Source organism: Triticum urartu, chromosome 2A, assembly GCF_056163025.1.
Source record: "Triticum urartu cultivar PI428250 chromosome 2A, HENAU_Tu73, whole genome shotgun sequence".
Taxonomy (NCBI): Eukaryota; Viridiplantae; Streptophyta; class Magnoliopsida; order Poales; family Poaceae; genus Triticum; species Triticum urartu.
Window position 1 is genome coordinate 80,926,622 of NC_141874.1, and position 15,603 is coordinate 80,942,224.

The 15,603-nt window shown below is 44.5% G+C and overlaps 1 protein-coding gene and 2 pseudogenes across 1 annotated transcript; all 3 read right to left on the reverse strand.

Moving 5' to 3' along the window:
• Nucleotides 1-474: 474 nt before the first annotated feature.
• Nucleotides 475-3,053, reverse strand: LOC147983928 (uncharacterized; annotated as a pseudogene).
• A 2,337-nt stretch (nucleotides 3,054-5,390) lies between these two features.
• On the reverse strand, nucleotides 5,391-8,935 carry LOC147983929 (uncharacterized). Its single transcript, XM_087539638.1, has 6 exons — nucleotides 8,667-8,935; nucleotides 8,355-8,442; nucleotides 7,070-8,277; nucleotides 6,259-6,414; nucleotides 5,969-6,158; nucleotides 5,391-5,692 (listed from the first exon to the last, which is right to left on the reverse strand). The coding sequence occupies exons 3-6, from the start codon at nucleotides 8,258-8,260 to the stop codon at nucleotides 5,610-5,612; spliced, it is 1,620 nt and encodes a 539-aa protein (XP_087395764.1). The 5' UTR covers nucleotides 8,261-8,277; nucleotides 8,355-8,442; nucleotides 8,667-8,935; the 3' UTR covers nucleotides 5,391-5,609.
• A 2,935-nt stretch (nucleotides 8,936-11,870) lies between these two features.
• Nucleotides 11,871-14,466, reverse strand: LOC147983930 (uncharacterized; annotated as a pseudogene).
• Nucleotides 14,467-15,603: the final 1,137 nt, after the last annotated feature.

Genomic DNA, 15,603 nt, shown 5'->3' on the forward strand with positions numbered 1-15,603 from the left:
GAGAACGAGTTGGCAATATGCACCTAGTTTGACAATGGTCTTTATGTCAAACAATGGTCAGCTCCTTCTACTACTAGTATATAATATCTGGATTTGCACGGCACTAAAGCCGCCTATATAAGGATCAACATTTGTCATCGTAGAAACGACATGGTTGCATGGCAAACTCGTGAGACGCACTAGTCTAAAACACTCAAACGAGGATCATTCATATCCGTTACAGGAACAAAGCAAAAATGTACTTGAGCGGTTGAGCCTAGACCTACTACTGGTTTAAAAAAAATTTAAAGTCTTGACTCATCATACGGGGAAGAACATTCCAATGATTGATGGCCATAAACATCAGCCATGCATGTTACTGAAAAAAAAAAGAGGGCATCAAGAAATACGGCGCAGCTTTGAGAGCACGATCAGTGCTTCGTGGAGACCATGGTACAGGATTTCTTATCTGAAAGCAAATGAGGCTGCTGGATGTTACATCCCCCAAAACTCCAGTTCACGCCTGGCGAATTCTTTCATCTACTTCTGGCTACGGAGATCTGGTAGAATTATCAGGGAGATGATAAGTGTGTAGTTTAGGATCATGCACAGAAGAAACATATTTAAGTTAACAAATATACTTTCAATTTAACAGAATGGTGACAAGACATCAAGCAGATTATATGCACATAAAAACATGTAGCTTTTCAGGGAAGGTGGAACAAGACAATATGCAGCTTACATCCGTCAGCCAATAGCACAGAAACACACAAGCAAGTAATAATACTGATAACACAAATAAATACGAAATGTTATCTGAAGAGAAGGTATGACTCACAAGCACTCCCGCTGTGGTGGACATAAATTTTCTCGACTGGCATACCATTTGCCATAAACAAATTTGCCAGCTTATGGACTCTCCCATCATCCTTTGAGCATGTGATCTTCACCATTCGAAGATCTTTGCAAGTAAATGATCTTCTCTGTAGTTCGATACCTGTTTCTGATACCTTTCTGGTATTGAAGTTCTTTTGCAGATCAAGAAAGTTGTTGTTAAACATGTGTTCAGGTACTCAAAACTAAAAAATAATCAAGTAAGCATAAGCCCCAAATATGTAATTACACATACAATTTTAAGTTGGAGAAAGAGCTTCTGTATATTAGGTGAGTGCTGCAGCAAGAAAATTAGTGTATCAAAGTCTGCAGTCATACACCATTCGCCAAGGGACAGGGTCTTCAGGTTGCCAAAACTTGGACACATTTCCAGTTCCCTACTCAGAACCACCTACACACATAAAATGAGTGTTCAGCAAATAAACATGGTAATTTGAATCAATTTTATATTTTATATACTGAATACAAGAGGTTTATTTAATATGCAGAGAAGAAAACAAACATACTCACCATGAAAACGAAATTAAGACATATAGTAATGTGTTACCATGATTAGCGCCTATTGGTAAAAATATGATTCATCATTTTTTCTAAAATGTGACGGGACATTGCCGTTATACTGGTATGCAGACTCAAAATAGTTAATTACACGACGATTTAAACTGTAATCATTTAAAAAGATACAATACTACATGAATATAAAAAATAATCTGAAATAGTAAATAATGCTCTCTTGAAGCTGCATACTTCCCTATCTTATTGATTTCACCTACAGAGTACTATTTGATGATGAAATGAGCTAGTACAAATTTCTTGATCTGAACTCTTCTCCCAGTCAACTGCGCCTTTCTAAGAAGGTGTTGCTACTTATGTAAGAAGAAATGTGCTCATTGGACATATGTGTGTTCTGTTGGGAGCAACATAAATTTCTTTGGCAAACATCAGAAAAGGCTGTTAAAAAAACAATGATGGCCATATCAAGGAAATTTTCTTACTCAAAGATAGAGAGACCAGTAAAAGGTGGTGACAGCTATATATACCTCTCCCGCATCAGTCAACAACTCCAAAGTCCTAGCACTTGAAAGAGACTCAAGAATATGGCGTCCACCTAAAATCTTCCTACCATTGCATTCTCTGTTTCCACCATAGTTACCATCTTTACTGGAAATCTGGCCTTTACCTTTGTAGCCATGCTTTGCATCATTTGCAATCTCACCGTATTCATAGGTATTGTCATCGCTATCGATATCACTACCATAATCAAAATTATCCTTGTAATGACCCTGCGTGTAACTTTCTTCAGCAAAAGTATCTCCATATCCAAATCTTATAAAATGATCATATCCAAAATCATCACCCAAGGAAGAGTCATCATCATGAATCTTAGAGCTCTCTGTCCAATCATTATCATCGCTATCACCCCCGTCGTCATCAGTAGTTCCATCACAGTCATCTTCATCACTGATGTGCTCAAAATCATTACCCAGGAAAGAGTCATCAAGTATGATGGTGCCCGTGACAAGTGACCCCAAGTTCTTGAATGATGGGACTCGGACGTAAGGCGTGGTGAGGCGCAGAAGTAGGAGGTTCGGAGCAGCAATGGAGAAGGCGCATTTGATCTTGCACTTGAGCATGATCAAAGTCTTCAAAGAGGCAGACACAATCCCGGCGCCTGTCACCAGGCAATCCTTCAGATCCATCTCCTCCAAAGACGTGCAGCTGGAAGAGAGCTGCTTGAGGATCCGGCCGTCGAGCCTGGCATACGACAGCTTCAGCACCTTCAGGTGGCACGAGACGAACTGCACGCGTTCCAACGATGCAATCTCCGAACGATGGCCAGCGAGATGGATGACCCGCGCGTTGCGGTTGATGGCGGCCCTGATCCACGCGCTGGCGTCGTCCTCGTCGTAGCCGGCGTCCTCGTCGCCGGACCGCAGGCGGAGCGTGCCCACGGGCGCTGACGCGTCGCGGAGGAGGAAGAGGCGGTGCACGAAGTGGCGGAACTCCTCCGGCGGGTCGGCGTCGCGGCCGGAGGAGTGGCGCACGCGGAGGTCGACGTAGGGCGAGGAAGCCCAGAGGTGGCGCCACCGGCGCGCGAGCACGCAGATGCGGACCGCCTCCCACGCCTTGAGGGACGACATGATGTGGTGCAGGAGCGTGTCCGGGAGGGCGCTGAGGCGGTCGGGCTTGACGGCGGTCGGGCCGCGGGATCCGGGCTTGAGGCCGGCGCCGCGGCGCGGCCCCGGGCGCTGGGTGGTGCTCCGGCACATTTCGTCGAGCAGAAGGCCTGCACGTAGGGTTTCGGGTCGCCCCGGCGCAGCCCTGTCAGTCAGGATTTTGAAATCTCGGTGGGAGGAAAGGGAACTTACGGAGAGAAACTCGGTGAAATGGGTGGAGTTTGTTGCCGCTTTCTCAGTTTTCTGGTGGCGGCTGCTTCGGAGTGAGTTGCGGAGTGGGATGGCGTACACTCAAAGTCTTTTCTTATTGAGAGAGTGAGCAGTGGGAGGCGTTTTGGCTCCGGAGCATTTGCTCCCACGCGGTAATTTAAAAAAAATGGTAAAATGTTTTTAAAAATTCTTGATTTTTTTGCGGATGTTTGTGTTAGTTTAGCAAGCATGTTTGGCAATTTTCATAAGAAACGGAGCACTAGTGTTTCACGGTGAAAAAAACAAATTTGAATGACATTTTGGGGTAACATTTGGTGTTCAATTTATTTATTTTTTGCACAGGCCAAAATGTTTAACTTTTTGCCTAAGACTTTGCAGGCAGCATTTGGATGTGACTATGATTACGTAAAAAAATTAAGATTTTTTCGACATCTCAAAAATCATTTTCACGTGCAAGATCACGTGCTTCTGGGGGCCAAATTGGATTTTACAAGTGAACTCCACTTGTATCCCGGTTTGTAAATTTGTGGCAGTGCATACCAAGTGATGCTAGACCTAAGGACAACTTCATATGGGATTAGCGTTACAGAGAAACACTACATTCAACCACCCCCCCCCCCCCTCCTCATCGCTGACACACTCACCTTATCTGCCCCCCTTCACCGGCCGACACCTCGCCCCCTCTCAACCCTCATTAGTCCCCGCCGCCACACTCAACCTCATCGACCATGTTGGTGCGGTCGTGCTCTTCCCAGTAAGAACTGAGAGGCCCGTGCCGAGAGAGTTCTGAGAGAGAGTGTGGGGCTACTTTGAATGGATCGAGGATGACACGCACCGTGAAGCTGAATCAGTCGCCGGTCGTGCCCACCTACCCGCCGCCCTTGAGTATTTTGACTCAGTGTCAACAGCAGCCTAGCAGAAATGAATGTCGCGTGATGCACAATATGGCGACTCTGCTAGAGTTGCTCTTACATCCCCATCTACCAGCACAAGCCATAAAACCACTCCAGCTCACTTGTTTGGTGATTTGGTCAAGCCAAAACCACTCTATGCAACCACAAGCGATGGGGCAAAGATGAACAAAGGGCGGCAAGCGACAACTAAAACTAGATTTGCATAGGCCAGGTTTTGCCGATTAGGCACACGAGGACGCGAGTCCGATTTGGTGGGTAGGGAGGATACTCCCATCTGGTTTACGCTTCCGAGTTGGAATACTGGCCATCAAACCGGAAAATGCCAACGGAGGCCGAGCTCCAGGGAGCTCGGTATTTAAAAAAAATCAAAATTTATATTTCAAATTTCAGAAAAAATCAAAAAAAAAAATCTACGGTAACTTAATAGATTTCCGCACGAACGTGTAAGAAAATTATTTGAATTTGTTGTGATTTGTAGGCTGTACAAAAAAAACAAATATCTGGCCCAACAACAAAAAATATTGGCCCATTTTAGAAATACGTTTTTGTCTTTTTTCTGTACGCCACGTGTGAAAGTATTTGGTTTTGAATTTTTGCACAGAGGCAATACACATGTGTGAAAGTGTATATACAAACAATTTCAAATTTTTTCACCTTGTAGAAATTTGTATTTTGAAAACGAGCTCCGTGGAGCTCGGCCTCCAAAAGCCCTTACCCGCCATCACACACGTTATCTTGACAAGTGGACCCAACAGGTTAAACTAGATACAACAAAACAATTTTGAGGTAGAATGTGGCGGAAAATTTAAATGGGGCAAATACTATCACAAATAGACAAACAATGGGTAAAAAGTTAAATTAACTCTCTTATTAACTATATCCCTTTTCAACCAAAAAATTGTGGTGTGTTTTTTCAGGTGTGTCAGTATTTGTTATTCAGAGAGAAAATACCTCTCTGCTCCTAGTTGTGGCCTTGTGGGCACACATGATTGCAGAGCATGAAGCTTATTTCAATATTCTACCTATTGTATATGATTGCAGAGCACCGAAATATGAATAGTTAGACATCAATGTAAACCTTCATCGCCGAAATCGGAATGAAGGTTCATTTCCTTTTACACGACATCAGAATTTGTACGGTAGTAAAGCTGCCTATAACTCACCATAGGATCAATGCTTAATGCTTTCTGGAGCATAGCACAACGCATGACAGACTCAAATGCACCACTCTCAAGTCTGAAGCATTCAAACGACGAGCATTCATATCCGTTCCAGGAACAAAGCAAACTTGTACTAGAGGCTAGACCTACTACTAGTTGAACTTCTCAGCTCATCCCACTGGCAACAACATTCCAACGATTCAATAATCACCAACGTCATCCATGTTACCAAAAAAGAGGAAATTAAGAAACCCAGCGCAGCTTTGAGAGCACGATCAGTTGCTCATGAGGATGTTGGATGTTACACCCCCCAGAACTCCTTCGTCTGCTTCTGGCTGCGGAGATCTGGTAGAAATATCAGGGAGTGTATAAGTGTATAAGTGTGTAGTCTAGGATCATGTACAGAAGGAACATACTTAAGTTAGCAAAACATACTTCCAATTTAACAGAATGCTGACAAGATATTAAACAGATTATATATGCACATAAAAGCATGTGGCTTTTCAGGGAAAGCGGACCAAGACAGTATGCAGTGGACATCCGTCAGCAAGTAGCACATGAACATACAAGCAAGTAAAACTACAGATAATGAAAATAAATACAAAATGCTATCTGAAGAGAAGGTATGACTCACAAGCACTCCCGCTGTGGTGGACATAAATTTTCTCGACTGGCATACCATTTGCCATAAACAAATTTGCCAGCTTATGGACTCTCCCATCATCCTTTGAGCATGTGATCTTCACCATTCGAAGATCTTTGCAAGTAAATGATCTTCTCTGTAGTTTGATACCTGTTTCTGATGCCTTTCTGGCATTGAAGTTCTTTTGCAGATAAAAAAGTTGTTGTTAAGCATGCGCTAAAATACTCAAAACTAAAAGATAATCAAGTAAGCATAAGCCCCAACTATGTAATTACACATACAATTTTAAGTTGGAGAAAGAGTTTCTGTATATTAGGTGAGTGCTGCAGCAAGAAAATTAATGCATCAAAGTCTGCAGCCATACACCATTCGCCAAGGGACAGGGTCTTCAGGTTGCCAAAAGTTGGACATGTATTCAGTTCCCTACTCAGAACCACCTACACATTGCACATAAAATGAGTGTTCAGCAATTAAACATAGTAATTTGAATCAATATTATATTTTATATATTGAATACAAGAGGTTTATTAAATATGCAGAGAAGAAAACAAACATACCAACCACGAGAAAGAAATTAAGACATATAGTGATGTGTTACCATGATTAGTACCTATTGGTAAAATAAGATTCCTCATTCTTTTCTATAATGTGAAGGGACATTGCCATTATACTGGTACATAGACTCAAAATAGTTAATTACACAACGATTTGAACAGTAATCATTTAAAAAGATACACTACTTCAAGAATGTAAAAAATAACAAACAATAATCTAAATAATATATAATGTTCTCTTGAAGCTCCATACTTCCATATCTCATTGATTTGACCTACTACATTTGATGATGAAATGAGCTAGTACAAATTTCTTGATCTGAACTCTTCTCCAAGTCAACTGTGCCTTTCTAACCAGGTGTTGCTACTTATGTAAGAAATGTGCTCATTGTACATGTGTATTCTGTTGGGAGCGACATAAATTTCTTTTGCAAACATCAGGAAAAGTTGTTAAGAAAAAAAAAACAATTATGGCTATATCAAGAAAATTTTCTTACTCGAAGATAGAGAAAATAGTAAAAGGTGGTGACAGCTATACCTCTCCAGCATCAGTCAACAACTCCAAAGTTCTAGCACTTGAAAGACTCTGAAGAATATGACGGCCACCTAAAATCTTCCCATCATTGCATTCTGTATATCCATCATAGATACTGTCTTTACTGGAAATCAGGTCTTTACCTTTGTAGCCATACTTTGCATCATTTGCAATCTCACTGTATGCATAGGTATTGTCATCACCATAATAATAATTATCCTTGTAACGATCATGCCTGTAAATTCCTTCAGCAAAACCATGTCCATATCCAAACCTTATAAAATCATCATATCCAACACCATCACTCAAGGAAGACTCATCATGAATCTTCGAGCTCTCTGTCCAATCATTATTGTCGCTATCATCCCCGTCGTCATCAGTAGTTCCATCACAATAATCTTCATCACTGATGCATTCATTGTCATCACCCAAGAAAGAGTCATCAAGTATGATAGTAGCTGTGACAAGTGATCCCAAATTCTTGAATGATGGGACTCGGACGTAAGGTGTGATGAGGTGCAGAAGTAGGAGGTTCGGAGCAGCAATGGAGAAGGCGCAACTAATCTCGCATTCGAGCATGATTAAAGTCTTCAAAGAGGCGGACACAATCCTAGGGCCCGCCACCAAGCAATCCTTCAGACCTAGTACTTCCAAAGACGTGCAACTAGAAGAAAGCTGCCCGAGGATCCTGTAGTCGAGCATGGCATACGACAGCTTCAAGACCTTGAGGTGGCAAGAGATGAACGACACGCGGTCCAATGACGCGATCTCTGAGCAACGCCCGGTGAGATGGATAACCCGCGCGTTGCGCTTGATGGCGGCCATCATCCACGCGCTGGCGTCGTCATCGGTGAAGCCCGCTTCTTCGTCGCTCGACCGCAGGCGGAGCATGACCACGGGCGCCGATTCGTCCCGGAGGAGGAAGAGCCGGTGCACGAAGTCGCGGAACTTCTCAGGCGGGTCGCCGTAGCGGCCAGTGGAGGGGCGCACGCGGAGATCGACGCAGGGCACGGACGCCCAGAGATGGCGCCACCGCCGCGCGAGCACGCAGCTGCGGACCACCTCCCACGCCTTCAAGAATGACATGATGTAATGCAGGAGCTCGTCCGGGAGGGCGCTGAGGCGGTCGGGCTTGGCGACAGCCCGGCGGGCGCCGCGGCGCTGGCCCGGGCGCTGGGTGGTGCTCCGGTGCATTTCGTCGAGCGGAAGATCTGCATGCAGGTTTAGCGACACCGCGGCTCAGCTTTGTCAGTCAGGATTTTGAATGATGGAACGGAACATAACATACCAAGAGAGACTGCTTGAGATGGCCTAAACTGAATTCCGCCAAGAGACACTCACGTACACAAGAGCTGGCAGAAGCACTTGATCGGTTCCTGTACAAGCATGCACTAGTACATGAGCCTGACTTGTAGTATAAAGTTGAAGATTTTTAAAACCTTCATCAAAGGATATGGAGCGCATTGCCGTTTGTTAAGGAAACTGGCACAAACAAACTGCCGAGTGGAATGTCACAAATTCTCCAAATCCACTACCCAAAATAGTAATAAAATGATTGTACATAGCGGCAGCGAAAGGAAAGCAGGGAAGAGGTGGCCACCTTGCAGCTTGGGCGCGGACGGCGTGGGCTCATCCACGTCGTAGATGTGCCGGAGGAGGGCACGGTGAACGTCACGTGGTGCCTCGAAGGCACCTATGCCGGCGGTGCCCTTCCCCACCGTGGAGCTCACCGTCGCGACGGCGACCGGTTGCCGCTCGGAGATGTGGGGCGCGATGTCTGGTGGTGGCCTTGAGTCGGAGTAGCCGGGGAAGGGAAGGAAAGGGATGCGCTTGGCACCGGATCTGGAGCGCCGCCGCGAAGCAACAGGGGAGATGGTCAGATGGGACTATCACAGGAGCAAATCCTGAAATAAGAACCGTGGGCGCCCCCGCACTCTCTTAGAGCTTAGGCACTCTCGGTCGTCGGATCAATTTCTTGATGCGTTTTCGACCATTCGATCTCGCTCCTGAAAGACCTCGGCCGTCGGATCAAACCGAAAACACTGCCGCAGTGAGTAGTGTGCCCTCCAGCGTGCCACCGCCCATTGTTTCTAGGCCCCGCCGAGGGCATTTTCGTCATTTCACATCTTAGGTCAACACTTGCCTTTTCCGTGTCGCTACCTCTTTCCCAATCAATGCTAGGGCTATTACGGTAGCACATTCGTTAGAAAAGAGGGTCCTTTTTGCGCAGAAGCGTGCATTTCTGTGTACACATCTGTCCCATTGAATCTGTGCCATCCATCCTCAATCCAGTGGTCCAGCTTTCGGTTTTCTATTTTTGCAACTAAAAGCCAGATTCTATAGTAGTCGCCCGACCAATATGGCGACTTTTGAATGAGAATGCCATTTTAGCATACTAGTCATCCGACATTCGGCATGCATAATTTGTGAAGGGTGCTCCATATTCAACCCTTCAAATAATGTGGGGGCATTGGTTTGGAGCATGCATCATCCACCATCTGCTCGAGCGGGAAGAAAGTTTTGGCTCAGACTCTTCCTCCTGCATGCAGCCCTATCAATGTCGTTGTTGCCCGTGCAATTGCCGCTTCCTCCGGGACAACGTTGCAACCACGTATCCACCGAGCAGAGTGCCAACTAACGCTCTTCGTCATGTTCCCCTCCCGCACGTAGCAAATCAGGCCCAATTTCCATCCGGAACACGCCCATTCGCTGGTATATGGACCCATTACCTTCGCCATCAGCACCACATTTAACCTCTCTCCCCCATCCCCGTCGCCAACACACTCACCTCACCGCCCCCCTTCACCGGCCGCCACCCTGCCCTCTCCATCCCTGCCACCACACTCAATCTCATCGGCCATGTCGATGCGGTCACGTCCTCCCCAGCAAGACCTAAGAGGTCCACACCAAGAGAGGGTTCTGGGGGAGGATGTGGGACTACTTCAAGTGGATCAAGGATGACGTGCACCGTAAGATAGAATCAGTCGTCGTCCGTGCCCGCCTACCCACCGCCCTCGAGTATTTTGAATGAATGTCGGTGGCAGCCTAGGCAGAAATGGGCGCCGCGCTCACGCCAGTTTCCAAATGCACGGTATGACGACGCTGGTAGAGTTGCTCTTATTTCTCGCCAGCACAACCCATAAAAAACCACCCTAGCTCTGCACCATATTTTCTGGTTTGGTCAAGCCAGGCCCACTCTGTGAGACCACAAGTGGTGGGGCGAAGAGAATAAAGGGCGGCAAAGAGGAGCCGTCAGGCGACAACCAAATCAAGATTTGCCATGGGGCAAGGTTTTGCCAATTAGGTGGACGGGGGCGCGAGTCCGATTAGGTGGGTAGAGGATAGTGCCATCTTGTTTACGCTTCCTAGACTCCTAGTTGGAATACTGGTCATCACACACATCATCTTGATAAGAGGACCCAACTGGTTAAAATCCGGGCAAAGTGTTAAATTGGGTTAAACACGACACATCACAGCAATTTTGGGGTACAATGTGGCCGAAAATTTAAATGGGGCAAATACTATCACAAATACACAAACAGTGGGTAAAAAGTGAAATTCACCGTCTTATTAACAGTGTCCTTTTTCAACAACAAAAACGCGGTGTATTTTTTCAGGTGTTAATATCTGTTATCTCTACTACTTAAAAAGAACGTAAGGTTCCCATTTCACCTCTTTTTCGTCCAACCTTCCATATATACGTCGCACTCTTTCCTTATCCTCTTTGATTTTTTCCTCCCATATTTGATTGTTCTCCCATCCATTTAATTGTCTCATGTTTATTAACTTACCAAAATAATCACATATTTTGTTGGCAAGTCATTAAATTCTTACCAAATAAGTGCTTATCTCTACTACTTAAATCTCTACTACTTAAAAAGAACGTAAGGTTCCCATTTCACCTCTTTTTCGTCCAACCTTCCATATATACGTCGCACTCTTTCCTTATCCTCTTTGATTTTTTCCTCCCATATTTGATTGTTCTCCCATCCATTTAATTGTCTCATGTTTATTAACTTACCAAAATAAACACATATTTTGTTGGCAAATCATTAAATTCTTACCAAATAAGTGCTTAACAATAAAATGGCAGAGAAATCATGGCGATTGCATACAAACATTTGGTAAGATTTTAGCGTATCAATATAATAATATACATGGATTCTCAAAAACAATAATATAGTACAATAATAGTCGTGCAGTCAGGGGCTAATCTACTAGAATGTTTATACTCCCGTCGCAACGCACGGGCAATTGTCTAGTTCTGAGAGAAAATACGTCACCGCTCATAGTTGTAGGCACACATGATTCAGAGCATGAAGTTTACTTCAGTATTCGACCTGTTGTATATGAAGTGTATTTCCTTTTCACTGCATGTGAAACACATTTCAAATTTTCAATTTTGCATTAATTTCAATATACAACTATACTAAACTTCCGAAGATAAAATAACCCTGACAAATGAACCCTACAGTCATACTATCGGAGTGAAATAACAAAGCGTATCTCAGCTGCACCACAATTCAGGCACGACGCATCCATAATTTATTTTCTGTTCTGGCAAAAAAGCAAAGTTTACTACAGACCACACAAATGAATTATTTTATAGTATAGGAAGAACATCCCAGCGATTTGTAGCCCATGCTACTAAAAAGGACGTCAAAAGATCCGGTGAAGCTTTGAAAGCATAATCAGTACTACATGGAGATCAAGGGTTCTTACTACACCTTGCTAACTACATAATGCATGGTCGATCGCCGGCAGGATTTAATATCTAGAAGACCCCTCGTAAACTTCTGGACGTTTACATCCAGTCGTCCCCACATTCATCCAGTTCTTGTTTGGCGAGGTCCCTCATAAACTTCTGGCCACGGAGATCTGGTAGAAATATCAAAAAGTAGATGACTGTGGATTAGGACCATGTACGAAAGAACATCTTTTAATTTTACAGAATATACTTCTCATGTAACAGAATATCGATGTATACACTAAGCAGATTATATGCCCATTTATACTTATTTAGCTTTTCAGGAACACGGCAATGTGCTCTTTACATCTCAGTAAATAGCATATGAATATATAAACCAGTAAGGAAATGCTGATATTGCAAGTAAATACGAAATGGTATAGGTATGACTCACAAGCATCCCCGCTCCGACGCACATAAATATTCTCTAGTGATATACCATTTGCCCTGAACATATGTACCAAGGTGTGGACTCTCCAATCGTCCTTTGAACATTTGATCTTCACCATTCTAAGTTCTTTGCAAGTAAATGATCTTCCCTGTAGTTTGATACATGTTTCCAATGCCTTCCTTGTGCTGAAGTTCTTTAGCACATTAACCAAATTGTCATTAAGTGTGCGATCAGATACTAAAAAACTAATAACAATGAAGTCTAGGATCAAGTAGCATACACCAAATATGTAATCACACATACCAATTTGAATTGGAGAAAAGCGTCTTTATATTAGGTGAATGCTGTAGCAAGAAAATTAATGCATCGAAATCAGCGGCCATACACCATTCACCAAGGGACAGGGTCTTCAGGTTGCTAAAAGTTGGACACCTTCTCAATTCCCTAGTCAGAACCACCTTCATAATGCAGACAAAAGAGTATTCAGCAAAGAACGGTAGTAACTCAAATCAACTTCTCACAGTAAAAACTGCATATGGATGGTTTATTCAACAGACAAAAGATACCCATCTCGAAAAAGAAGGGAAAACAACATCTATCATATAGTGATGTATTGCTAGAAGAGTAGCACGTATTGGTTTCATATCATTCATCTTTATTTTCTAGTAACTGGAGGAACATCGGCCTTAGACACTCTTATAAAAAATGAATATATATAGCTAATCTGTTGAAAAGATACACTGTTGCAACAAAGAGAAAAACTGGAAAGTTGCAATGAGAACATAATTGATGAATAATACTCCCTTGAAGCTACAATTGATGATTAAATAAACTAGTACTACACCAGAGCAGAAGGTCAGAAATGTGCTCATTCGACACGTGTTCTATTGGAGGGAACCCGGCATTTCATTGTGAAACATGCAGGAAAAAATGTCCCATTATAACTATGACCATGCCAAGGAAAATATAAATAGAAAATAAGAGAGGAGAAAGAGAAATCAGTAAAAGATGGTGATTGTTATACCTCTCCAGCATCAATTAACAACTCCAAACTCGTAGCTGTGGAAAGGCTCTCGAGCATATGATGGCCACCTAGAATGTAACTATAATTTCCACCACTGATTTTTCCATAGTTACCATCTTCACTGGAAAGCTTCCCTTACCTTTGTAGCCATACTTTGCATCATTTGCGATCTCACTGTATTCATAGGCATTGTCATCACTATCAATATTGCTACCATAATTATAATTGTCCTTGTAGCGACTGTGCCCATATCTTTCTTCGGGAAAACCATATCCATATCCAAACTCGTCAAAATCACCGATGTATCCAAAATCATCATCATCACTCAAAGATGAGGCATCATTAATCGTATAGTTCTCCCTCTTATCATCATTGCCATCGTCATCAGTAGTTTCATCGCAGTCATCCTTATTGCTGATGTGTTCAAATTCATTGCTCAAGAAATGGTCATCAAGTAAGATAGTGGATGTGACTAGTGACCCAAAGTTGGTAAATGACGGAACTTGGGCATACGGTGTGATGAGGCGCAGAAGTAGGAGGTTGGGAGCTGCAATGGAGAAGAGGCTAGGAGGGGCAATTGAGAATCCCGAATTGAACTTGCACTTAAGCATGATTAAGGTCCTCAAAGAGACGGACACAATCCCAGGGCCTGTGACCAAGCAATCCTTGAGATCCAGCTGCTCCAAGGATTTGCAACTAGCAGAAAGCTGTCGGAGGACACTGTCATCGAGCCTGGCGTACGACAACTTCAAGATCTTGAGGTGGCACGAAACGAAGGGCACGCCGTCCAACGACGCGACTCTCTTGTGATGCCTGGCAAGGTGAATAACCCATGCCCTGCGCTTGAGAGCAGTCCTGATCCAGATGCTGGCATCGTCCTCGTTGAAGCCAGCGTCCTCGTCGCTGGGCTGTAGGCGGAGCATGTCCACGGGCGCTGACACGTCGCAGAGGAGGAAGAGGCGGTGCACGAAGTCGCGGAACTCCTGCGGCGGGTCGGCGTCGCGGCTCATGTAGCGCACGCGGAGGTCGACGCAGGGCGCGGACTCCCATAGGTGGCGTCACCAGCGCGCGAGCACGCAGGTGGGAACCACCTCCCATGCCTTCAGGAACGACATGACGTGGTGCAGGAGCGCGTCCGGGAGGGCGCCGAGGCGGTCGACCCCGCCGCCGCCGGAGCCTGACGCCTGGTAGGTGCGGCGGCACGGCCCCCGGCGCTGGGTGGTTGCCCCGCGCATTTCGTCGAGCAGATGGCCTGCGCATAGGTTCAGGGTCGCCCAACGTAAAGATTATGCAGGGAAATCCATGGAGGGATGCGCTTATGGGGAAGGGGATCAAACTTAGGAGAGATCCGACGAAATGGTGTTGAGTTCTTGCCGCTTTTGAAACGAAAACTCAAATTTTTCGGGATAGAGGCGATAGTTAGGGCGTAAATCATGTCTTGTTCCAATGGGCCTTTGGCCCCGTTATTTAGGGCGTAAACGGATTAGGTGTCAATGGGCCTTTGGCCCAGTTAGTTAGGACGTAGACGGACTAGATGCATTGGATATACGCTGAAAAGTTTCTAAAACAAAAGGATATACACTCAAAAAATTCTGGGGAAAAAGATATACGCTAAAAAAATGTAGATTGGATATATTCTCAAAAAGAAAATAAAAATATGCAAATTAGGATGGTGCCTTCCTAATTTTGGTATTCATATTTTTCAACAGCGATTGGATGCATACACCTAACCTTTGTGTAGTTCTTTTTAGACCTATGTGTAGTTAGGATTTGCACATAACTAACACCAACGAAACACAACCATCAATGGCAATAATTGAGAGACTCCATTTCTAGGACAAGTATTTCCGGACGGAGGGAGTACTCTGGACCACATGTACCACTTCACCTCCTCGCACAACTACCCATGTGATTAGGGTATCTCTGCCTCCCGTCAATGTCGCCGTTGGTCCACCTCGTCTTTTGTGACCTTAGGGCCATGGAGACGTGGTGGGTATCGACCCTTGCTGGTGGGAGGCTTCCTACCCAATTTTAGGTGTTTTTAGGTCGATTGGGGTTTGTGTCCTCGGTAAGGCGGGGCGGCGGCTCATTGCGGATGGAATAAAGTCCTCATGCATAGACCTCATTTTCGGCAGTGTGTCTAATGTCGTCGAAGGGCATGTGGAGATGTGTCTCCGAAAAATCTTGTACGATTCGGTCGATGTTCCTCATCGATGAATCTTTGTGGATCCAATCTTTCATTTCTGTGACTATGGTTTGGATCCTCCCCATCTATGCTTCTACTCATCGGCGACGGTTGTTCTTCTGGTGTGTTGGCCTTGTGGCGCCTTAGCACGACGACTTCTTGACTGTCTACCACAATAAAAAATTCCGTG

Excerpts from the sequence above, each read along its gene's own strand:
- LOC147983929 (XM_087539638.1), bottom strand. The coding sequence starts at position 8,260 with ATGCACCGGAGCACCACCCAGCGCCCGGGCCAGCGCCGCGGCGCCCGC. Across the intron at positions 6,415-7,069 it reads TGTTGACTGATGCTGGAGAG|GTGGTTCTGAGTAGGGAACT; the intron begins GTATAGCTGTCA and ends TGCAATGTGTAG. Across the intron at positions 5,693-5,968 it reads CCACCACAGCGGGAGTGCTT|ATATTTCTACCAGATCTCCG; the intron begins GTGAGTCATACC and ends ATACACTCCCTG.